General features: G+C 34.5%; 3 protein-coding genes and 2 pseudogenes across 3 annotated transcripts; 2 read left to right on the top strand and 3 right to left on the bottom strand.

The window, feature by feature from the left end:
* Positions 1–74: 74 nt before the first annotated feature.
* LOC120118803 lies at positions 75–3729 on the bottom strand (annotated as a pseudogene).
* Positions 3730–5009: 1280 nt separating this feature from the next.
* LOC120118802 lies at positions 5010–6899 on the top strand. The gene is made up of 5 exons (XM_039138774.1): positions 5010–5490; positions 5577–5635; positions 5882–6115; positions 6217–6446; positions 6704–6899. The coding sequence occupies exons 1-5, from the start codon at positions 5010–5012 to the stop codon at positions 6897–6899; spliced, it is 1200 nt and encodes a 399-aa protein (XP_038994705.1).
* Positions 6900–16088: 9189 nt separating this feature from the next.
* LOC120118801 (protein DETOXIFICATION 16-like) lies at positions 16089–18238 on the top strand. The gene is made up of 10 exons (XM_039138773.1): positions 16089–16200; positions 16254–16312; positions 16401–16582; positions 16735–16790; positions 16899–16918; positions 17151–17237; positions 17477–17595; positions 17687–17706; positions 17811–17929; positions 18020–18238. Exons 1-10 carry the CDS (start codon positions 16089–16091, stop codon positions 18236–18238), a joined length of 993 nt encoding a protein of 330 aa, XP_038994704.1.
* Positions 18239–18244: 6 nt separating this feature from the next.
* LOC120118800 lies at positions 18245–19828 on the bottom strand (annotated as a pseudogene).
* Positions 19829–24589: 4761 nt separating this feature from the next.
* On the bottom strand, positions 24590–25006 carry LOC120118799 (21 kDa seed protein-like). The gene has a single exon (XM_039138772.1). The coding sequence runs from the start codon at positions 25004–25006 to the stop codon at positions 24590–24592; it is 417 nt and encodes a 138-aa protein (XP_038994703.1).

Here is a 25006-nt window from a genome sequence, read left to right as displayed (position 1 = left end):
ATTAAAAAAGAACCCTCTTAGATTAATTACATGTTAAGATGTATCCTATAGACAATTCGGGTCTTTCGCCTGTATCGGAACCGCATTGATCTGTATATCAGTCTACAAATACATCATGCATTATTTGTTTCATCCTCTATAACTTCACTTTCAGGATCTTTAAGAAGAGGCTTCTTCAATGTGTCTTCATCCTCAGCAACATTTTTCTCCTTGGTTTTGCCCCATTGTACTAAATAAAGGCCTACCGTAATCAGAACTGCACCAATTACACTACAAAAACCAAAAAAGGAAAATGGTAAGCTCAAAATATGCCATGATCAATGCATAGATAGCTAGCTAGTTCCCTTTTCATACCGCCCGGAGTATAATTTGTCACCGAGAATTACAAATGCCATGATCGCCACTAAAAGTGTCTGTAAAGGCTGGAAGACGGCTACGAAAACAGGGCTGCCTTTGTGAATACACCATGTTTGTAGCGAAAACACAATACCACATGCCACAACTGCCTGAGAAAGAAGCAAAGAGTTTACACGATGAAACGTCGTGCGAAAGAGAATAGATCAATACATTGTTTCAATATGCAACACTGGAACAAAAGTTTCTTACAGCATAGAGAATGGTGAAAAGCTCTTCCATCGATTGGATTTTCCAGTTATTGAAATCTGTTTCCACAAATGCTGCTATGAACAAGAACTGGATGTGCCCGAAGAAGCATGTAAACGAAGTGAGTGTGAGTTTAGCTGGATACTTCTTCAATACAGGAGCCTGCAAAATCTCGAATGATTATATGTTATACTATCTATTTAGGTAAGTATGTATATGTCGATGGTTTGGAACTAGCGGACTAACCAGGAAAACCAACCAACCAGCTCATGATAAGCAGTGGCCAAGGAGGTAAATGCATCCCCAAGTCCAGTTCTGAATGTTTTATTGGTGCAATAGAAGGGGGCCTTTGTAGAGAGTAATTATAGTGGCACCCCTATACTTAAAATGGTTCCCAACACCTTTGCCAATCCATGTCTTTTTGCAATATCGTTATGTTCGAGTCTGAACACGAATAAGAAAATAAACAAATCCATCCTATTTGTAAACATTGTCATTGTTTTATGAAACTGGTTTACCGTAGAGCAGCAGCTGCAACAAAAGTAATTGCAGGAACCAAGTTTTGCATCGCCGAAGCGAATGTCGGGGATGCATAATACAATCCCAGAAGGTAAATCCCTGGTTTGCAGTGATTCTGAGTTGCATACAGAACGTAAAATAAGCTAATAAACAACTGTTTCTAGCTAATTGATTCATCTCTTAGACTCTTACCCCAGTAATGCCAGAAGAAAGAACTGAACCAGCAAAGGAAAAGTAAGGGGTGGCCTTTCCTTCCTGAAGAACATTAAACACCACAAATTCAAAACATATTCCAATAATCAAAAGTCGTTATGGCTCACTTTTCCAAGAAGTAATCAAAGGGGCTCAACAAAAGCAAAGCAATGATGTTCCTGTAACAGGGTAAACTACTTTGCTGACACCAACGTTCAGTGCAACCCTGGAAACAACGTGGAACCCTGCAAAGCAAAAATGAAGTTTGACCAATGCTAGAACAAGCTTCATTTTCTCAGAAACAATTCTCTTGTGCCATTGTTTACTTGGTTGAGGTATTATCACAAACAAAAGTTGCTCAAACTATATAAACAAGCATGGGAAGAACCTTTTCTGAGCAGCAAGACGCCTCTAAAGGTACATGCAACATGTAATTTTTATGGAATATTCATGGCAGTGGGGGCCTTGTCAGTTGCATGTAGTCCTTTAATCATCTGGCTTACTTTTTTTTCTTCCCTATATTGACTTATAAATGATTTGGATTTTGTTGGGGGAGACAAGAGGGAGATTTAGCATGTTGGACAGGTATGAAGAAGAGGCCAACTTGAACTTGTTTCACAATCCTTTCATGACCTCATCACCCAGGGTCAAGTCCAATGGTCAAAATCAAATTATAATTTCTTTAAGGGTTAAAATGTAAATTTGTCGTTTTTTAGTTTATGGTTATATGACTTAAAGGTGTATGAAATTCTCAAACTTTTTTTTATAAAAATATCAGTTTAACCCCTGATTTTTTGCACCCATAGCCTTCGAAATTTTATCAATTCACCTCTTTGATCAACGTCGATTTAACATTTTTTGGACTAGTTGGTGTCCCATATCATATTACGATCTTGTCGAGTGATATTTTCAAGATTTTATTAAATTTTTAGAATTTTAATATATTTTTTAAAATTTCAATTATAAATTTATAAATTCCATGTGATAAAGAACTGCAATGTACTATATAACATTAATATCTTATAAAAAAAATTATTAAGACCTAATGGATAAAATTCAATAGCTTAACTTTTTTTTAAGGTCAAGGGCTTCACGCACCCGTTCGCTTAATTATTATAGGATTCACCTACGCCTAATGTAAAATTTTTAGTTTTATACTCTTATAGAATCGTTGGATTAGAAAAAAATTAAAGGTTGAGATTAACTTTTATTTTTTTCCAGTGAATACTTTCTCATTTCCTAATATTAATCTCATCTCTTAATTTCTCATCGTCCAACGATCCTAATATATAAATAAGAATGCTAAACTGAAATTCTATATTTTCAAGGGATCAGAATATAATTTTACTTTAACCTTAAAACTTTCAAGGGATTAAAATTGAAATATTACCACTAAGGGGCCATGGGCTGCCCCTACCCTTCTTATTTCACATAGCATATGTTTGGTATAACTCCAATCTCAATAATGTGCAAAATCTATAAACTAAAAATTGAGATTCTTACAAAAAGAAAATGTTTGTCTCATCTCAATTATTGAAACAAAGTGATTGAATCAGTTATGCTTATTTGATTGGCAGATTGATGAACTCGGGAAAAAGTTTAATGTTTTTTAAATATTTCGAATTATTTTATTTTTTAAAAAAGGGTAAATTATGTAGTTAGTACCTAAACTATTATTTTTAGTCTATTTCAGTACTTAAACTTTCAATTTTTTCAAAGTCGCATCTAAAGTTTAATTTTTGTTTTATTTTAGTACACCCGTTAAAAACTTTAGTTTTTATTTCATTTTAGTATCTCCGTTCAATGTTTAACTTTAAGTTTTGAAAAGATTGAAAGTCCAGGTACTAAAACGGACAAAAACTGACGGTTTATGTACTAAATGCGTTAAGTTTTTAATGGTGGGATACTAAAATGAAATGAAAACTAAATGTTAGGCATAGTTTTGAAAAAATTGAAAGTTTAGATACTAAAATATATAAAAATTAATAGTTTAAATACTAAATGCATAATTCACTCTAAAAATATATTAATTTTTAATATGATCTAACGAGTTTATTTGAGTCGGGACAATATCAAACATGAAACGTTTTCCCATGTAGAGAAGATAAAAGGCAGGAAATTATAGTTGGGGAGTGGAAAATCTAAGGTGAGATTCATGAACCTAGTTTTGTAAATGACAATTAGTGGGAATATTCGTGGTCTGTCTGGACACCCTAATCGGGAGAGGTGTCAATCACTTTTATTAACGTTTATGCTCCTTCGGATCAAGCAACCAAAAGGGTATTGTTCATGAATCTCAGGTTTGAGTTCCCCAGTCATTGTGGCTGGAGATTTTAATGCAGTGTTGCATGCAGAAGAAGAGTTGGTGGTTCGGCTAGCTCTTCGACAACGAGGGATTTTGCGGATTTCGTCCATGTCAGTAATGTGGTAGATCTTCCGTTGGAAGGGAGCAAATTTACATGGTTTAGAGGAGGCTCTTCTTTGTCAGCAAGTAGGTTGGACATTTTCCTGGTGTCATCAGATTTTTTTAGTTTGACTGCCGAACCTAATCCAACATTCTTTCCAGGAGCTTGTCGGATCACAACCCAATAGTGTTGGAAACTAAAGTCGGTGGAAAAAGGGTGAGACCATTTAAATGGTTCTTTTGTTTGGTGGAAGACTCTAATTATGTGAACCTGATCAAGGAAGTGTGCGGTAGATGCAAGAACAAAGGCATGGTTGCGTTGTTGGAAGAAGTAAATGAGGCTTCGAAACAGTGGGTGTCGGGCTTAAAGTCTAAGGATCTATCTCAACAACCGATCTAGAAAAAAAAAATCCAGGACCTGGAGGAAAAGTCTTGGCCGATTCCAACAATGAAGTTCTAGGTGAAATCAGATCCTAATAGAACGAGTTATGGGCAAGATACAGAAGAAGAAAGGGAATGGCTTCAAAAATCAAGACTAAAGTGGTTAAGGTGGGTAATCATAACACGAAAATTTTCCATCTTACTGCGGCAAGGAGAGTGCGTGTCAATTCGTTAACAAAAGTAAGACTCGGGAACATTGTGGTCCAGAATCCGAAAAAGATATCTAAGGCTTTCGAGAACCATTTTAAAATTAATTTTAATGAGGTTAAAACCATTCCAGTAAAGAAGTTGGATGATGGATAGAGTACTATTCGACCAAGCTCTAAGCGTGCGCTGGAGGTCCCTTTTCGGAAATCGAAGTATGGAATGCCATTAGTTCTATAAACGGATCGAGAGCTCCGGGTCCAAATGGCTTTAACCTCGATTTTCACAAGAAAATCTACTAAGGGAATTCTACTAAGGGAAGCAACTTGATGATTCTTTGGGGCACTCGTTCATTGCTTTAATCCCAAAAAGAATTGCTCCAGAAACTTTAGAGGATTAATTATAGGTCGATTTCCCTTGTGGGTAACCTGTATAAGATCCTGAAAAAAGTGGTGGGTGACTCTCAGTTCGCCTTTATGTCAGATAAACAGATATCGGATTGCGCTCTAATTGCAAACGAGGTTGTTAACGATGTTATTAGAAGGAAGAGGAAACAAGTCATCTTAAAAGTGGATTTTAGAAAAGGCCTATGATTCAGTTGACTGGAATTTTCTTGATTTCGTTATGAGAAGAATGAAGTTTGGTAAAAGATGGAGAAAGTGGATTAGGTATCGTGTTTCTGCTGCTTCTATATCTGTTTTGGTGAATGGAGTGTCGTCGGAGAAGTTCAAGTCCAAGAAAGGGCCGAGGCAGGGGTGTCCTTTGTCCCCCCTTGTTGTTCAACTTGGTTGGCGAAACTCTTAGTTGTCTCTTCAAGAAAGCGTTGGATGTAGATCTGATTAAAGGCATTAGACTGGTCAACTCAGATGTAGTAGTTTCGCACATTCAGTTTGCAGACAATCTGCTGGTTTTCTCGGAGGCTAATGAAGGCTCGCTAGTGAATGTGAAGAGAATTTTAAAAATATTTGAAATGGCAGTTGGTCTTAGTCTCAATCTGAAGAAATCAAAGCTAGTCAGATTTAATGTAGCGCCGAAAATTTCAGCAGAATGGGCTTCTCTCATCCAATGTTCGCAAGATAGTTTACCTATGTCCTATCTTGGTCTTCCAGTAGGTAACCGAAGGAACTCGAAAGATTTATGGAATCCCATAATTGATAAAGTTCAAACTCGGTTAGCAGGTTGGAAAGGTAAGTTACTTATTCGTTCGGTCCTAGCCAATCTTTCTGGTTACCTTTTATCTTTGTTTAAAATGCCTTTGCCGGTGGAAACGAAGTTGAGATCCCTGATTTCAAGTTTCTTATGGGGATTGTCTGGTGGAAGGCCTATTCAGTGGTGAGTTGGGAGCAATTTGCAAACCAAAGTGTTTAGGGGGCTTGGTTTGGTCGATCTTGGGTTGAAAAATAATCCCTTCTAAAGATATGGGTGTGGAGGTACGGCAAGGAACCAAAAAATTTGTGAAGAAGGGTCGTGAGTTCAAAAAACGATTATCAACAGAATGTCGTGCTACTTCGCAGATCCCGGCTAGGAAGATGTCGTACAAAAAACGATTATCAACAGAATGTGGAGCTACCTTTGTAGATCCCTGATTTCTGGACAGAAGTTCCTTCGTTGAGATTATCTTTTTCGCTGATTTATGATTTGGCCTTAAACAAAGCTAGTTACTTTAATGAGTTTGGTAGCAAATTTCATGGTGTATGGCATTGGTCCATAGAAATTAGTAGACCTCTTTCGGACGCCGAAGTTCCATGTTGGGAAGATTTTATTGGAACTCTAAATCGAGCCACTCTTAGTAGCAGTTCTTCGGATATGCTGGTTTGGTAGGGTTTTCCTAACGACATCTATTCTCCTAGAATGTTCTGTCGTGGCGAGGTTGATTCTGTTGCGACGAATGACAAAGTCTGGAAGTTGTTTAGGAGGTAAATGTTCCGCCTAAGGTAGCAACCTTCACTTGGAAGGTTATTCTGAGTAGGATTCCTGTCCGCGCCGAGTTGACTAGGAGAGGGATTCTGTCGGTAGGTACGCTTGCTTTTGCGTTTTTTGTCAAAAAGAATCGGAAATGGTTAATCATCTCTTTGTCATTGTGTGAAGATATGGTTTTCAGCAGAAATGGTTCTCAAAGTGGAATTTCAGTTTACTTGCTCGAGTAACGTAGTCTCTCTTCTGTTTTGGTGTGGTATTTCGTTCGGAATGGATGTCGTTTAATGTGGAAGCTAACTTTCTTTGGTCTATTTGGTTGCATAGGAAAGAGGTTATTTTCAAAAATAAAAGTTATGATGCAGATTCCGTAGTCGATTCGGCTATTGGTTTGACAGCTTTCTGGAGCAAATGCTTAAGCTCGGGACCATTCTTCTTTGCGTCGGATTTTTCAGAAATACTAATGAACTGATTCTGCTGAGATAGCTTTGTTGGTGAACTGTTTAGTCTAGTGGTTCTGGATTGCAGTGTGCGCCTTAGTGTTCTGAAGGTGCAGTATTCTGGCTGGTTGCTGCTCGAAGAAGAGTTTCTTTTTTTCACGGCTGCTCGTGCGGTCTGCTACTTGCTCATCTCAAAGTTCATTGTGTTGATTGTTGAGAAGTCAATTTCGGGGCTTCTCTAAACAGCAGTTTCGTATTCTCCCTGCTGCATTTTCTTGTTTTGTGGTGTTCTTTCATTGCTTATCTGTAGTGCAAGTGTTTTAGTGATTAATTAAATATATAATTATTATCTCTAGAAGTTTCGAGTTTAAACGTTAACGAGTGCAAGGTTGATAAGTATGTTGCAGCAACCAAGCTCAATTCACAGTTAAGGTGTAGATTACGAATATTGTCCGGGTCTTCGATTGCTCGTGAGACGCCGGGTTTCGGAAATTCGGGTTGTATATCTTCAATGAACCTGCAAAGGAAGATTAACATGTGCTGGACCCTTCAGATGGTATAAATCTTAAGTTTTAACCCATAATCACGGGCGAGTGTACATTATAAAGGAAGAGATATCAATAATGCAATAAATGCTTCATTGTCCATGCTTAATTTTAAGGGACCCCAAGGGTCGATAAAAGGTTAACAGTACGGAGCCGAAATATCAATATGTCGGATATCTGTGATGTACATCTGTGATCTATCAAATCATCAATCGTTGGTTTGTTCTTGGATAGCTTAGAATTTTCCACAAAGCAAGTGGTACCTCAAGGCGAGGGAATCACTTTAACCATGATAAACAAATAGCATCCGAATGTTTGACAGATGCCTTAAGCTATCCCTTCACGGAACTCAACATAATTAGGTCAGGCCATTAGGAAGGGCGCTCTCCCACCGTTGTTTTTCTTCTTCCTGCAGAGCTGAAACCTTGCTTAATGGACATGGAGCTGATGAAGATCATCTTGAACTGCAAGAAACAAACTAGAAACCACATAGCATACTAAGTGAAAATAAGGGAAAGGGTTAAAGAAAAGGAGGGAGGGAAGGGGAAGAGTAAAAAAGAGGGGTTGAAGGTGATGATGACAGAAGCATAGAGAGCACAAAGGAGTGGGATGCACATTGCACACCATCATCAGTGCTCTCTATCTTCTGTCAACAACAAGCACCAGTGCCTCCTCTATCTCTTTCCCATCCTCCTCCTCCTGTTGTTTTAATTAAACAATCATTACAACAAGTGGAAATGTTGCTTTAAAAGGCAAGTGAGAAAGGGAAAGGAAAATAATAAAGGAGTGAGAAGAAAACCTGTAGGGGGGATGGTCTATTGCAGGACTCCCATAGCCCTCTATTTATAGAAAGAAATGGTAAGGTAGGGCAGATGGATAACTGGATGTTTCTAGGGGAGGTACCAACAATTCTCAACTCTTTTCATAAAAGGATAGTAAAATTTTTCCTTTTGGGGATACCTACTCCCTTTTTAACTTGTCATCTCCTTAACAACCCTAATAGTGCAACTATCGTTCTTAAAACTCCCAACCCTAATTTGATCATATTAGTGTATTTAATAATTAAAATTATTGTTTAGGTTAATTAAGTGAAACAGAATTTCAGTTTCAATGATCTTGTGGCAGCTTTGAATAGGATATGCCATGTGCAATAGGATTTTTTATCTGCAATTCAAATCTTGTAAGATCAATCATTTTTACAAAGTCAGAAACCAGCATGTTGTGGGCTGTAAAACCTTTAGGTCATTTTTGGCAAGTTGTTAAGATCATGCATATTTTCTTGTTGACTTGTCATGATTGATATACGTGAGACCCACCATGCTAAATGCATTCAATTTCATGTATTGGAATAGGGACCGAATTAGCATGAAACTTCAGGACAAACGTAAATGGTCCACAATTCAATATATTTATTTTCTTTTATTAAAGGGTAAAGTACACAAATGGTCCCCGACTATAGGTAATTCCTCTGACTCTAGAATGTTGCTTTGTTAAGTCCATTAACTATTAAAAGTTACAAAATTATCACTCGATTATTCATTATGTTCCAAACTCATCATTTTCTGTTAAAAATTTGAGGATTGTATAAGTTGGATGTTAACATGATAACTGATATATGATAGTCATTTGAAATTCTAGGATTATAATTTATCATATCATAGTTAGGATGTTAACATGATAACTGACATATGATAGTCATTTGAAATTCTAGGATTAGAATTTATCATATCATAGTTAGCATGTTAGTGTTTAGCTCAGATACCGTCAAATTTTTAATAAAAAACGAGTTTAAAACATAATGAATAGTCGGGTGACCATTTTGTAACTTTTAATAGTCGAGAGACTTAACAAAACAACACTGTATAATCATGGGATTATTTTATAACTTTTAATAGTCAATAGACTTAATAAAGCAGTACCCTATAGTCGGAAGACCATTTGTGTACTTTACCCTTTATTAAATTAAATAAATGAATTTATTTATAGACTTTAATGGTAAAAGAAAATATGATCTTCATATAAGACCCAAATAGCTACAATGATAGTACGTGTGAACTATTAATAAAACAAAGAAAAATTTGAACAAATATTACTCATTATCATATAATTTTTAGTGGGACTTATGAACAATTTTATCATTTAGGAATGTTAAAAACGAATAAAATGTGTTCAATTCATTTATGTTTTTTAACAATTTTGTTTATGAATAATTATAACCGGTTTAAAACTCATTTATTGTTTGATTATTATTCATAATACTATTATTTCTTGACAATTATTTTTATTTTTATATATGGTACGATTGCCAATATCTATATTTAAACTCGGTTCATTCGACATCGATTAGCCCCCACAATGCAAGTTGCCAAGAAACAAGGAAGAGCAAAAGAAGGCATCCCTTAACACACATATCTTTATCTTGTAGGGCATTGGCTTGAATCAGCTTTCACTTGCACAGTGATGGAAAAGAGGAGAGGGGGACCAAATTGGGTGGTGGGTTCTTCTACTTATTTGATTCCTACACATTTCCACATTAACCCTATATCCCTTGCTTACGTGTCAAGACCCCAATACACACCCCTTCCACCCTCATGCACCTAAAATATCTTCACTTCATGAATTCCCCATTTCACATTGCTTTTTTTTTTTCATATTTGAGATTGAAGATTTCAAATATTAATTATCTGTTCTAAAAACTTTCAATCATTTAACAATAAATATTCAAATACTTTATAATATTTAGTGATCGAATTAGAGACCTCTAAAAATAACAATCATTCCTAAATCACTCCTATAATCTAAATGGACTATAGAATAATGTTTATTAAAAATTTTGATATATCTTATAGTTTTACTTTTTATCGTTTCGGTATCTTTTATGCTCATGAAAGAAGGGAGAAAGGGTAATGTTTAGGTGTGGGGAATGGGACCCATCCCCTAAAGCATGCTGTTTTGGGGAATGAATATTATTGAAGTTTGTGCTTTTCCCCTTTTGGATTGGGATATGGTGGGATGACGTAATGAAAAGAATCTCTTGTTTCATCGGTTGCCTTGGTTTAGCGTTGGGGTGCTTTTATTGGTTCCTTTCACATGTACATGAGATGAGCAGTTGTATTTTCAATATATATATATATATATATATATATATAATTTAAATAATTTTTATATTATTCATTAATAATTTAATTATATGTTTATAAAATTTTGTACCTTAAATTAAATATTTTCTTAAAAGTCTTGCATATATCAATATTGCCCCATGTATATCATTCACTAAAGGCTTTCCTTGTGGATATGGGACTTGTTTTCCTTGGTGCGAGGGAAGACTATGTGTTATCATCTCAACAGTAGTATGCATTAACAGTCACATCCATAGTGTGTGACCACTCATTTTAAGCATATAACAATGAGTTCATTGGCATGAGAGGTTATCATTCCACATGTTCTTCGAAAAGAAAATAAACTAATTAATGAAATAATTAAATTGTTATTTTTTTAATCGACCGCCTGATAGGATGTTTTCTCCCTTAAGAAAGGGTCACCTAATATCCGTTAGATTATATGAATTATTCATTATTGAATTTTGTGGAATACTTTGAGATAGCACCGTATCTAAATAATGAGGTGTGACAAAATATAATGATAATTATGATCATTATTTTATTCTTTTTTATTAATTGGGGGGGGGGTTTTACAAGTAGTAATATTAGGGCCGGCTATTAGGGGAGTGTCCTAAGTGATTGCTCAGGGATCCTTTTAGGGCCCCTATTTTTTCATCTTTGTAATTAGGCCTTTAATTTTTTTATCTTATTTTTTTATCTTTATAATTGATGTCTTAATTTTATTCAATCTCACCTTTTATTTGTATAATTGAAGTCTCTAATTTTTTCAATCTCTTTTTTTACAATTATAATTGAGGTCCCTAATTTTTTTAATCCTACGTTTTAAATTTATAATTGAGGCCCTTAAGTTTTTTCAATCTCATTCTACCTTTTCTACTTTTACAATTGAGCCCTAATTTTTGTAATCTCAATTTCCATCTTTATAATTGAGGCCCCTAACTTGTTAATCCCACTTTTTTAACTTTATAATTGAGTCTCCTAAGTTTTTTTCAATCTCACTCTTTACCTTTAGCCCATAAGTTTTTTCAATCTCAATTTCTACCTTTATAATTGAGTCTCCTAAGTTTTTTTCAATCTCACTCTTTACCTTTACAATTGAGGCCCATAAGTTTTTTCAATCTCAATTTCTACCTTTATTATTGAGGCCCTAAATTTTTCAATATCAATTACACATTTATAATTGATGCCCCTAATCTTTTTTCAATCTTAATTTCTACCTTTATGATTAAAGCCTCTATTTTTTCAATTTCATAAAATTCTCAAATTTTCTTCCCTTTCTGCATCTCGTTCATGCATTTGATTTTGAATTAAATCTAATCATATTGTCTTTTTTTTTTACAAATCTCATTTTTTTCAATGTACCAGATTCTTTAACTCTTAGTCTTCTCCATCTCAATCTAACATTAAAATAATATGTTATTCTTTATTTTAAATTTATTATTCAACATCAAGCTACATATCATAATTCATAGCCACATTCGATTTTTTATACTTTTAGTCATATTTAAAATGTTTTCTTAACCAAACAGTGAAACTAATGTTTGAAAAAGTATAATCATTTTTTACAAATCAAATTAATTGTTTAAAGTAATAGAATACTTTCGTTCAATAAGAGCCTATTTTTGATTTTTCGCTCAGGACGCTGAAAATATTCGAGACCATGCTCTGATTAGTATATGTTTTAAAGACTCACAACCATTTGACAATAAACACTCAAATACTCTACAATCGTTAAATCTCGAATCTACGACCTATAAAAATAACAATCATTCTTTAACCTTTATTTTTATTTATAATTGTTCTTGAAATTTATATTAAGTCTATCTCCGAAAATTAATCTATTTTTAAGAGCCAAGCCAACTGTCCGCCCTTTTAACTATACCTTGGACAAAGTTCCCGAAACAAAACAAAGGGAAATCCAATAAATCCTAGCCAAACATTTTAAGAAAACAGTTCTCCATTAGATGTTCAAAAGACTCACATTTGTGTCTTAATCATAGACCACCAAAATATTATGCCATGCTATGGGAATTTTACTATTAAAGTTGGGTGGGAACAGTTTCATGCATTTGCTGACCCAATTTGACTCTATTATTGTTTTAAATTCAAAGTAAATTAAATTAAAAAAAATCGTCTTTATAATAGATTTATGATAGCAAGACGAAAAATCCATTGTTGAACTCTTTGACAACATGAAAAAATTAAAAGTTCTGCCCCCCCCCCCCTATCTATCAATGGAATGGAACGATGGAGGCCTTTGGTGTCCTCTTGAGACAAGACGATGGAGGCCTTTGGTGTCCTCTTGAGACAAGAATCGGGGCCTCACAATCACTAGCTAATATGTTTTTCCTTTTCTTGCATGCCTTTCTTCGTTTGTGGTTCGATATTTTAGTGTCCTAGGTGTAGATAAACAACAACAATCCATCCCGAACTTGGTGATTAAACAATTAGTTCATAGATTAGATATTGATGATTAAATAAAAAATATTAACTAAAAAAACAATTCAATTACAAGACTATCAAGTTTTTTTTAAATAAAACTAAAAATTCATTAAACAAAAATGTAAGCTACACCAAAGACCACACAACCTAAACATAAAAACTCAAAGGATATGAAGAAAAATAAAATCAAAATATTCCATTGAATACAAGTTTCATCTTTCATAAAACTAGCAACTATCAATAATCTCCACATCACTAGTCAACTTAGAAGCAATATCGATTGGAGTGGCGATTGAGAGAACCAATCTAAAAGATTACTCCGCTAACGATTCCGAATACATCGACAATTATTGCAAATGAGGATCTAATTATACAAGATCGTTGACCTTTTCTGATCATGAGATACTCGTGCTGAATGCAACTCAAAACGCCAAACTACATTTGATAGATAAAATTGTGTCATAGAAATAGATGAACGTCCATGCTATAAGCAGAAAAAAACCAATACTTCAAGAATATAACAAATTAAAGAAATCAAAATGAGATGATATTTTTTTAGATCTAAATAAAAATAAAATAAGTAAAAAAAACCCAACAGAGGGGACAATACTAGATCTCCGCATAAGGCAGCACCTTGAAAGAAAACTAATAGAATTGTATATAATTCCTTTTCATTTTATATAATCACTTAAATTTAATGACTAAATAAAAATAAAATATATTTTCGGTGATTTGTTTGTAATTTTGTTTTTAATGACCAAACAAGAAATATATAGTTAAGTGATCATTTGTTTAGTTTACCACATTAAAATATTATAATTAAACTTTATTAATTCTAATCGGTTGTAAGATTCCATATTAGGGAGAATTTAAAAAAATTGAGAGATAATAATATTTTTTAATAAAAAATATTAAAAAATTAAAAATAATGTCCGTACACATCTACTAGCGTCCATCCGACTCTTATCTGGAATTAGAAATAAAGATGGCCCCATAAAGAACCACCGAAACAGAGGAAGATGAATATTAGCCCCAATGTGTTTCAAAGAAATGGGCCATAATTATAAAACAGGTAACTAGGTAACTAGTTACTAACGTTATAGATTTAAAAATTATAAAATAAGATAAATATATTTTCGGTCTAATCGATTTTGGTCATTAATTTAAAATTAAGGGTATGGACTCCAATGTTATAGATTCATTCGATTTTAGTCCACAACGTTATCGATCTATTCGATTTTAGTTCCTCAACTGTTATTCTGGTTTGATTTTAGTCCCTCAACTATGTCACATATTCATTAAGGGTTAATGGCAAAAGGACTTAAACCAACGGATCGATAATGTTAGGGATCATTTACCCTTAATTTTTAAATCGGTGACCAAAACGAACATGCCCTAAACAAAAGGGACTATTCACATAGTTACCCTATAAATATAGTATTAATTATTTAACATTTATCTTTACTTAAATATCTAAGATGATGGCTTTGGTTAGCAATTTAAAATTAAGGGTACATGGTCCTCAACGTTATCGATCCGTTCGATTTTAGTCCATAATTTATAGATCTATTCGATTTTAGTTCCTCATGTTTTAACTCCCATTTGATTTTAGTCCCTCAATGTCACATTCATTAAGGGTTAATGACAGAAGGACTCAAACCAAATTGATCGATAACATTAGGGATCATTTACCCTTAATTTTTAAATTGGTGACCAAAATCGGGCAAGCCCTAAACAAAAGGGACTATTCACACAGTTTATCCTATAAAATATAATATTAAATTAATTAAGGATAAACTATGTCAGTAGTCCCTTTTGTTATAGATCTGACAAACTTTGGTTACAAAAAAATTAAGGGGAAATGGTACCATACGTTATCGATTCGTCCGGTTTAAGTTACTATGCTACTAATTTTATTAAATCCCCTTTTATTTTAAGTCTTTTTTGTTGAAGTCACTAACATGGTTGAGAGACTAAAATCGGACATGCCGATAACGTTAGAAACTGAAATCGGACGGACCAATAATGTTAGTAACAATTTCTCTTTAATTTTTTTGATGACCAAAATCGATCAAATAGAAAATATGGGAGACTATCGGTATAGTTTATTCATTAATTAACGTTTATCTTTACTTAAATACCTAAGATTGAACGTCCCACTTAGTGCCGACAGCAACTTCGTAGAAAATGTAGAGTCAAAAGTTCAAAAGTCTCGACACGTGTAACAAGCTGCATTAAAGTAGTGTAATCAACAGCAATCAATCATTTTACTCGTCAGAGAAAAAAAACACAATGGAGACGAGAGAAATGATCAATCCCTCATCAGTTTCAGTTCATCCCTAATAAGCACGGGGCGGTAAAGAAGGTCCGTTTCAAGTATTCGATATGTTTTTGGCACAGGAATAGTACGGAGAGGGCTGGGGTACGTATTGGGGATGTGCCACGGTGATAAGGAACGGCTGATTGAATTCGGGATGGTCAAAGCTTATCCGGGATGTTTCGGGGATGTCCCAGGAATAATTTTGATGATGTTCCTCGACTCAGCGTGGATTCGACGCTCATCGACAACGAAGGCATGACTGTTCATCCCACGGATCCGTCCCCTCTTGTTCTGTTCTTGCTTCTCTTCTTGGCAACCTTATGCCAGTTCTTTAGAGACTTGGCCATTTGCTCCTCGAATATTAATTTTTTCATATGACTCTGTAACACGACCCACGACGGCAACGGATGAGAGCCAAAGCTTGTAGGTTTCATATCAACACAGCCTAGACGGAGAGGGTTGGAGTTACAACATGGAAGCTTTTGGACGATGGCCAGTGATCTATATACCTTAGATCAATAAGAATGGCGACGAAACGATTGTGGACGAACATTCGTGAAAAAAAAACGAAGGAAAGAAGAGGAAAATAAATAGGGGAGGCGCGTCTGAACCTTAGAATAAAGTTAGGGATTTGTGATTATAATAAAAATGGATAATCTCATAGTTAGTCCTCAAATATTCTAGGGTTTATTAAAAAGGTTACATAATTTACAATAATTATAATTTGGTCACATAAATAATTTAGAGATTTAGGCCAAAATTCTCAAATCTTAGGGTTTCAAATTTTTATGAAGTATGGACTTATGAATTTTATTTTTTAATATTACAATTTACTTATGGATTTTATTTTCTAATTTTTTTGTGAAATATTAATTTTATTTATGATTTTTTACATCTATTTATAATTTAATTTTTAGTCTTACCCTTGATGTCTCCGTAAATAGTAATTTTAAGATTATCGTTTTCCGTCCCGTATCCGTATAGTGCAACATAGTTTCATCCATGGAGTATGGTGAAAATAGCAAAGACAAAGGAGTAAAAAGGGAGGAGATCATCAAAGAAGTGAAGAAACAGCTACAGCTGTCGGCCCCTTTAATAGGTGAAGCTTGTTGCTGTACTACTTACAGTTGATCTCCGTTATTTTTGTGGGTGATTTGGGTGCTGTAGCTCTTTCGTCTGCTTCGCTGGCCACTTCTTTCGCAACCGTATTGGGGTTTAACTTGCTGGTAAGCAGAGATTAATGCATGATTTTATGTTAAGGGAACGAATTTATAATTATTTTTCTTGTATTGTGACAGATGGGAATGTCAACAGCATTGGACCCTATGTGGCCAATCATACGAGGCGAAGCAGTATCGAATGCTCGGCACGCACACGCAACAAGCCATGGTTGTTCTTTCGCTGATCACCGTACCTTTAGCTATCGTTTTACCCAATGCCTATTCGATCCTGGTTGCCCTCGGCCAAGACCCTGAAATTTCTCGAGCAGCAGGAGCGTACGCTCGTTACATGATCTCGACCCTGTTTGCTTATGCCATCCTTCAATGCCTTCTCAGATTCCTAAGAACACAGAACACATATTCCCAATGGTGTTGAGCTCTGGGGTCACAACTTTAGTACATATTCATGTGTTGGTTCTTGTGTTTAGAGTTGGGCTTGGGAACACAGGTGCGGCTCTGGCTGGTTCCATTTCTTACTGGATCAGTGTGTTGATGTTGGCGTTTTATATTAATCTCTCACCCTCTTGTGCCCAAACTTGGACTAGCTTTTCAAGAGAGTCTTTGCATGAGATTGTGCCCTTCCTTTGACTAGCTGCTCCTTCAGCTGTAATGGTATGGTAAGTCGATCCGACACAGTCCGATTAGGGTTTCAAATCGCGGTCACGTTTTCGGTTATTTCGGATTTACCGTGATTGCTATTGCGGCCGGGTAACTCGGAAGGCAGCGAAACCGCTATATCGCGGCCGAAATCGCAGTCGCATACCGTTTTTTAAAACCCTGAGTCCGATATTGAAACATGCAAATGAACTATTAAACCTTTTATGTTTGTCTCTGCATTGAACAGCTTGGAATCATGGTCATTCCAAATACTGGTGTTCCTGTCGGGTCTTCTTCGGAATCCGGAGTTGGAAACTTCTGTGATTACAATCTGGTCAGTTTTTTAGATCCGGATTCGATCAACATATTCTTCGTTTCACCCGAAAAATCTTCAGTTTATGTTCAATGTTCACAGCATTAATACCACTTCAATCATTTTGATGATACACTTTGGACTGAGTAGTGCTGCAAGGTGAGTTGATAATGGAAACCCTTGTTTACCAGCGTTTTAATCTTAATGTAAAGCTAATGAGGCTTTGGTTTGATGACAGTATTAGGGTGTGAACGAATTAGGAGCTGAAGATCCAAAAGCCCCGGTTGGCCGTGCGTGTAGCCCTGGTCCTGGCAGTGGCTCAGGCATTTGGTGGGATTGGCACTGATGCTGATGAGCAATGCTTTGGGATACGCTTATGGTAACGATGCACGAATTGTCGCATATGTCTCAACCATGATCCCAATTCTTGCTGTATCCAATTTGGTAGATGGAGCTCAATGTTCTTTCAGGTTTTCTTCTTCGAACTTGGGTATATCATTATTCTCTTGGATCGAGTAATGAGAAACTCGATGCCCCGTTTAGGGGTTCAACCCGGCTCAACTTCGGATTGTGACATCTTTGTGAACATTTTAGGCATTGCAAGAAGATGTGGTTGGCAAAAGATTGGTGCATACGTGAACCTCGGATCTTATTATATTGTTGGCATCCCTTTGTCTATTGTATTAGCTTTTGTCTTCCACCTTGGCACCAAGGTAACATTTTCTCTTCATTCGATCCGATTGACTCGATAATTTGAGAACGTATGATGCAATTAATCCGCTTTATCAGGAATTTTTTTATAGGGGCTTTGTCTTGGTATCAGGGCTGCACTCTTTACTCAAATGATGTTTCTTTTGATCATCACAGCACGCACTAACTGGGAACAAGAGGTGAAAAACCATCAATTCTCTCATTGCTGCAATTTCATCACTGTAGCTTTGCTTTTCAGCACAAATTTACAAGCTTCATTTGTCGAATTTTTCAGGCTAAAAAAGCTATGCAAAGGGTTTTCTGAATCTTAAACACTCGCAGAGGCTGACGATGCTGTATCGTGTAGCTCGAGTAGAGTTCAAACTTTGTTGTATATTACAGTTTAAGAAAAGAGTGTGGAATGTATATTTTGCATACTATGAATACAGAATTTCAAAGAAGTATATTCAAGTAGTGACACTGGTGCACCGGCACCAAAACGCAGTTCCTCCGCTTCTTCCTCGAGCGACGGCGATTTCCTCGTCGATATAGAACCAGATAAAGAAGGGATACTTGGTGGTTGGTTCTCTATCGTCTTTCTGGCCAAGACCGATCTCTAAAGGGTTAAAAGGTCAGATCTTAATCCGGATTCGTTCGAAAATGAAGGACAGAATTCTGTTCTTCCATGAAAATCTTCCTTCAAAAGTAAGGAAACCGATTGGTCCAACAATACTCCATTCTCAATCCTCCTTGCCTAACAGTTTTCAAGCAGGGATCCATTAGTCTCTAAATTAACACGCATCAAAGGAACAAGAAAACAGCAGCGCAAAAATTAACAAGCCATATCTGTACTGAGATTTTTCACCATACTGGAATGTCCCACTCTGAAACATCGATTTAAATCGAACATAAGCATGAATGGCCATTAGACATGCTGATAGCATGATTTCATCACATTTCATCGGCTAACGAACGAAGAATGATCCTACAGACACATACATACACAAAGAACCTATGGTTGTAAACTAAACTTTAAGCAAGAATTTAGCAAACAGCACACCTTCAATCATTATTGTTAAGCATACAAGAGGAATTATGCAAATCGAAGCCGTCGCCTTCTATCTTTGCTATCCTTGTTCACTGAAACTGATTCCACATTTCCTATTATCGAATACTAAGCCACACATAAAAGAATGTTGCAGTTTCGTTGCTGTATGAGTCATATCCAATTCAAGCAGCCAAAATTTAATGTGATATTGAGAGAAAAAAGGGAAGGGATTTAAGAGCTTACAGCAGCATCGAACCTCTGAACCGCCGTAAGAGGGAAGTATCGACCACCTTTCAATTGTTCCTCCACCCAATTCAATCGGATATCACTCAACAAGAATAAACCATATAAAAACGAAGATAGGAATCAAACGAAAACCTTAGCAGTGAAAATGAGCATCCAGGTTCTACCAGGAGATTCCGATCCACCAAGAGTTCAAGACACCCAGAAGGATCAATCTTGGCCTTCTCGATAACAGAGAAAGCCGATAAAATATCCTCAGCTGGGACTTCCTACTTTTTGCTGCATTTTTCAATACTTTGACGCACTCAACTTCCTACATATTAAACAACACACAGAACGCAAAAAACGAGTTATGATAATCAATTGCATATATCATGATTATCATCCTCTATCATGAGCAGTTTAATTAAACGAAAGCATCATACTTGGTTTGGCTCCTGCTCTTTAATGAGCATTGAGTTCTTGTCCTTCTCGTCGAGGTTGGCTCTGGTCCTTTCTTTGAAGGAATTGGCATGCTTGAGTGGCTGTAAGAAGGTTTAAAAGAGACTGATTGTGAAGAAGATGAACTGAATGCATAGCTGCTTGAAGGGGAGAGGGAAAGGGATGATAATGCTGCTGCTTGAGTGCCCATTTCGAGTGGTGATTGCTTCTTTCCTTGTTCTTCCTTTGGAAATTAGAGGCTACCATTTTCCCCTTTTTTTTCAGATTTCCCACGTAATTGAGTGATGCTATATTTTCATAAAGGCCAAATTCTATATAAGGTGTTAATATTATGCATTGTTTTTGGATTTAATCCTAAGATTAACTTATTTCATTATTTCCTTCCTCAATGTATATTTATTTAATTTTAGTATCTATCTTTTTAGTACCTAAACTATCATTTCAGACAAGGTATTAATTGGAACAAGACCAGATATTTGAAGGAACTAAACATCTGTAAGTTCTGACAAGGATAACCAAACAATATAACATATGTATGGTTATAAAGATTCGAAGCATTGCCGAGAAAATTCATTCACATAAAGATTTAAGAAAATGTTTATCTTCTTCTAGATTTCGTCATACATGAGGAAGAAGACATCAAAATGTCTTCCTTTATATCAATTGATCGTATGATCGTATATCTAAATTATAAAAATTCTAAATTTATGAATGTTTTTATGTCTTATTTGGTTGAAAATGACTCTATAGTTGTGAAAAAAAAAACATTGAAATGGGGTGTAGAAAAATTATTTGATTAAGTGGGAGTAAAATTACCCATCAAATGCATTATTCAATCTTTCCTGACTTGTACTTTTTTGACATCTTTTCCCCCTTAATTTACGAATATTTGTTATGAAATGCGAAATTACTGTACGGGAACCATGGTTAAATTGTCTTGTTAACGGTAAAAGAATAGGAGCACACTAGCAGAAAGCAGTAATTAATGGTAATCTCGTGGGTTGGACCTGCACCATTTATCATGCCCTTATCAAAACAGAACATCTTATGAGCCGCTTCCCGAGAAAAAAGGTAAAGTTTACCAATGGCCAATAATATTTCGTTAATTTTCTTTTTACCACTAAAGTTTTAAAAGCTATATAATGGTCACTAATATTATGTATCACAGAACGATCACTTTATCATTAACCGTCGTTATCGATTATATAATATGTAACCAAAATATTATCTAATTTAAATCTTAACTGTTATTAAAATACCAATAAATTCTTCAACAATTATTTCACATTTCAATGATTTATCTCTTCTATCAATCTCTATTTTTAATGAAGGGTCTAATTGATATTCTAATAATAGTTTACAATCAACTAGATATTGTTTTTATAACCTGTTGGTTTCTCCCCCAACTGCTGTGCTCTTTGTGACTTGGAATTCTTGTTTCTTTAGTAGGGTTGAGAAGATTGGGTAGCTGAGTCAAACTCGAACCAACTCGTCCTTTGGGTCCCTTTTCTAGGGTTGAAGGTGGGTTGGGGTGGAGCTCGTTGAAGTCCAAAGAGGGTCTTGCGAGGTATATAGAGCTGCTAAGCTATGGATCCAAGCCCTATCTTATCCCCACTTGGAAAGATAGGATCTTCGGCTTCCGTGTCTCAGGAGCTCCTTACCCTATAAGTCAGATCCCTGTTTGGATTGAAGGGAGATCTACAGTCTTCTCTTTTCTTCTTCCATACATGCAAGCAAACCTTCTTTATTACATGTCTCAAGAACTCCTTTATGCTGTATGGTTGTGTTTTTTTTTCATTGAGTTATGTTTTTAGTAAACCATGACCTAACTTCCAACACATCTGAGTTACTATCGTGACAGCAGATTTGTGCAGGAACAAGTCGTATGAATGGCCGAAGGATCTGTCGGGATATCTTGGTTCTTTTTAATTTGGTTCAGTGATTATCAACTTGAATTATCTTTTATCATGTGTATCTGTAAAATAACTTGTGGCTTTTGTTTAATCTTGTGTATCGAGTTTTTTTTTATATAGAATTGTATTTTTTGAATGTGTAAATTGAATCAAATTAGTTTATTACTGATATCGTAAAAAGAGAGGGCGTAAATTAGTACATAAGTTATTATGTATATATGTAAAACTGTTTTAATACCTAAATTTTATTTTATTTTAAAAGATCATTAGCATTTTTTTAAAAATATTGATGTGAAATTTTGAAAAAAAATAATATTTTAAATATTAACCTGGATTAAAATGAATAAGTTAGGAATTAAACATGTTAAGTTTTTAATAATGTGATACAGTTAGGGGTGTAAACGAGCGAGTCGAGCTCGACTCGAAAAATTGCGAGCTTAAAATTTTTAAGTTTGATTCGAATTCGAAATTCTAAATTGAAGTTCGTGAGCAGCTCGAAAAGAAAAAAAAATCTTAAACTTAACTAAATTAAAGTCTCAAACTCGAATCTAAACATTAAATATATGAAAATCTTACTGTGCTTTTTTTTTTAAAATCAACACATAAATATTAATACTATTAATAATTTATTTTAAAAAAATAAAATCTCAATATATTATATTTTCGAGCTTTGAGCTTTTCGAGTTGAGTATCCTATAGCTCGTTTCGGCTCGTTAAGAATTCGAGTCGAGTCTATTCGATCCGAGTATTTATCGATCATTGACTAAGTCGATCTCGAGTAAATCGCAATCTATCTTGTCTCATTTACAACCTTAGTGATACTAAAATAAAATAAAATTGTATTAAGTATAATTTTAAAAAAATAAAAATTAAAATATTAAAATATTTTAAAACTAATAGTTTATATATTAAAGGTATAATTTACGTAAAAAATATAATTTTAAAATTGGAAGAAGATATCAGCGTGTACGAATCTTTGAGGCGATGTGCGGTGGTAAAAAGAGATGTAAATGATGAGCGGTCACATCAACGTCGCTTTTTTTTATCAAAGAAAGTCTGCTCAAAAACTACCATTTACTAATTTGAAGTTCATTTATATACATTAAAATAGGTATTTCATAATTGTTACAACTAAGGTGATATTACTTGGAATAATTGTTATAAATTTTAAATATAACTTTTAAATCAATAAGAAAACATAGAAATAAGTAGATATCGAAACACATGCAAGTGACTGCTGTAGCTTTGAATCAGTGTATGTGCTTAGATTTTGTTTCAGTCATTTCCAAATTCAAACAACAAGTACATCCACAGCTATTGATTCCACTATGTGTCGTTTCTGGTTTGCTTTTTATGTTGTAAAAGTTGAGTTCAAAAAAACATGTTGTAATAAAAGTTTACAGCCAAAAGAAAATTTCTGTCTCGGATTAAATAATTTTTGGTTTTTGGTTAGGAAAGACAAAATAATGTATTTATTAAATTTTAGGGTAATTACAAATTTTAAATGAATTTTGCTATCTTATTTTAATCATTATATTTTATTTTTTAAATTCTTCACTGAAAATTAATTAATTTTTTTTTGGTCACTGGACGTTAAATACTTAACGGCGTTAAAATGGATTGTTTATAAATACAAAACGATGTCATTTTATTAAAAATTATTTTCTTAAACATCATTTTATTCCGTTAACTATTTAACAGTGTTATCAAAATGGGGGAGAGAAACTTCAGCAACAACAATAAAAAATTAATGTATTAAGTTCAACGGAAATTAAAAATTTTAAAGTTAGTGAGCAAATAAGAGAATAAAATTCAATAATAAATTTATAATTTACCCTAATTTTAATTTGATTCGTTTTAGAGGTATGAAAACAATTTTAAGCACGATTTAGGATCAAATTTGATTATAATACGCTGGATCATTTTAGTGTCCATTTCCATCTTTATCTCTGATTAAGTGGTGCCAAATGATATTTATTTTTTATTAAATATTTGTTGATATATTAATTACTTTATTCAGCTCAATTTAATATATAAGATTCTATTCTATTACGGGCCAAACAAGTAATAACAAAATCTTTTATATTTAAAAATTCTATCAATTTAATCTTTAATTTTCTTTTATGAATATTAAATTTTTATTATCTTTATTATAATAATATCAATTAAATCTTTGGTTTTCTTTTATGAATGAAGTCTAATCATGTTTCTCTCTTTCTTTTTACAAATCTTATTTTTTAATTTATCAAATATTCTTTAATTCTTGATCTTCTCCAATCTCAATATAATGATACTCTTAATCTTCTCCAATCTCAATATAATGATAACATCATATGTTATTCTTTATTTTTAATTTATTATTCAGAATAAAACTCTATAACATAATTTATACCCACATTTAATTTTTTAGTCTCTTAATTGTATTTAAGATGTTTTCTTAATAAATCAATAAAATTAATGTTCGAAAAAATTTAATAATTTTTCTATGACATTAAATTAATTGTTTAAAGTAATAAATTATATTTTCTTTCAATCAAAGTCTATTTTTTATTTTCGCTTAGGTTTCGAAAATGTTCTAGACAACTTTGATATATCTTAATATCTATTTATTATTTTATAATGAATGGAATTATCCAACTGATATTTTAATTCGAAAGACTCAGCTAAGTTGACAATATTACAAAAGGGTAACGAAATCATTACAACTATGGCTTCATTGACTGAAAGCCAGATTTATTTGAAGCAAACATCTAGTTTTTTTATTAGCTGAAACTAAATGGATAGTTGAATTCAATACTCAACATTACTCGAGTGCTTCTCTACGACTTGCTTTATGGCGTTTGATGCTTTCATAAGTAGAATGAGCCGCCATCTCCTTTAGCCAGGCCAAACGACCTTCGAATTGTAAGACAACATGTTGATCTCATTGCATAAAGATATGCAAGAATCACATACCGCAGGGCAGAAACTAATACGTAACCATTTCCACCTTTCCCTGATTCTGAACCAACTCGTCAAAGTCTGGGGACCGGGGTTACCTACAACCCACCGACCGTGAGCCACCATCTTCCCGACGAAGGGTCATAGTCGTCGAGCTTCCACGTAGTCGATGTTTTGCAGTCAGGGTCCGCACCGGGGACGAACTGTATGTTTACATCGGTGGATTCATAGACGGTGGTTTCGTTGTAGTCGGGATAAAATAACACCCGCACGCCAAGTTGATTTCCGTTTAGGACTACGAGTTTTGGACATGGTTTTTCAACCGAGCGTGACGCGAGGGCAGCACCACCGGCACCCTGTATTGTTGAAACAATATAGTATTGAACGCCTGAGCGGAGCGCTTTGCCCTCGGAATCGAGCACAGCCTTCCTTGCGGCGTTGGCTACCGATGAGAAAAACGAACTTGTTGACAAGAGAAAGAAGAGAAATGAAACTGCAGGTGGCATGGTTTTCAT

The sequence above is a fragment of the Hibiscus syriacus genome, unplaced genomic scaffold (assembly GCF_006381635.1).
Source record: "Hibiscus syriacus cultivar Baekdansim isolate YM2019G1 unplaced genomic scaffold, ASM638163v2 tig00110328_pilon, whole genome shotgun sequence".
NCBI classification, from domain to species: domain Eukaryota; kingdom Viridiplantae; phylum Streptophyta; class Magnoliopsida; order Malvales; family Malvaceae; genus Hibiscus; species Hibiscus syriacus.
Note: the sequence above shows the minus strand (reverse complement) of the source record. Positions and strands in the feature narration are given on the sequence as shown.

Excerpts from the sequence above, each read along its gene's own strand:
- LOC120118802 (XM_039138774.1), top strand. The coding sequence starts at position 5,010 with ATGGAGTGTCGTCGGAGAAGTTCAAGTCCAAGAAAGGGCCGAGGCAGG. Across the intron at positions 5,636-5,881 it reads GGTGGAAGGCCTATTCAGTG|ATCCCTGATTTCTGGACAGA; the intron begins GTGAGTTGGGAG and ends CTACCTTTGTAG. Across the intron at positions 6,116-6,216 it reads GCAGTTCTTCGGATATGCTG|GAGGTAAATGTTCCGCCTAA; the intron begins GTTTGGTAGGGT and ends GAAGTTGTTTAG.
- LOC120118801 (XM_039138773.1), top strand. The coding sequence starts at position 16,089 with ATGGAGTATGGTGAAAATAGCAAAGACAAAGGAGTAAAAAGGGAGGAG. Across the intron at positions 16,919-17,150 it reads CTGCTCCTTCAGCTGTAATG|CTTGGAATCATGGTCATTCC; the intron begins GTATGGTAAGTC and ends TGCATTGAACAG. Across the intron at positions 17,596-17,686 it reads TGCTTTGGGATACGCTTATG|GTTTTCTTCTTCGAACTTGG; the intron begins GTAACGATGCAC and ends ATGTTCTTTCAG.
- LOC120118799 (XM_039138772.1), bottom strand. The coding sequence starts at position 25,006 with ATGAAAACCATGCCACCTGCAGTTTCATTTCTCTTCTTTCTCTTGTCA.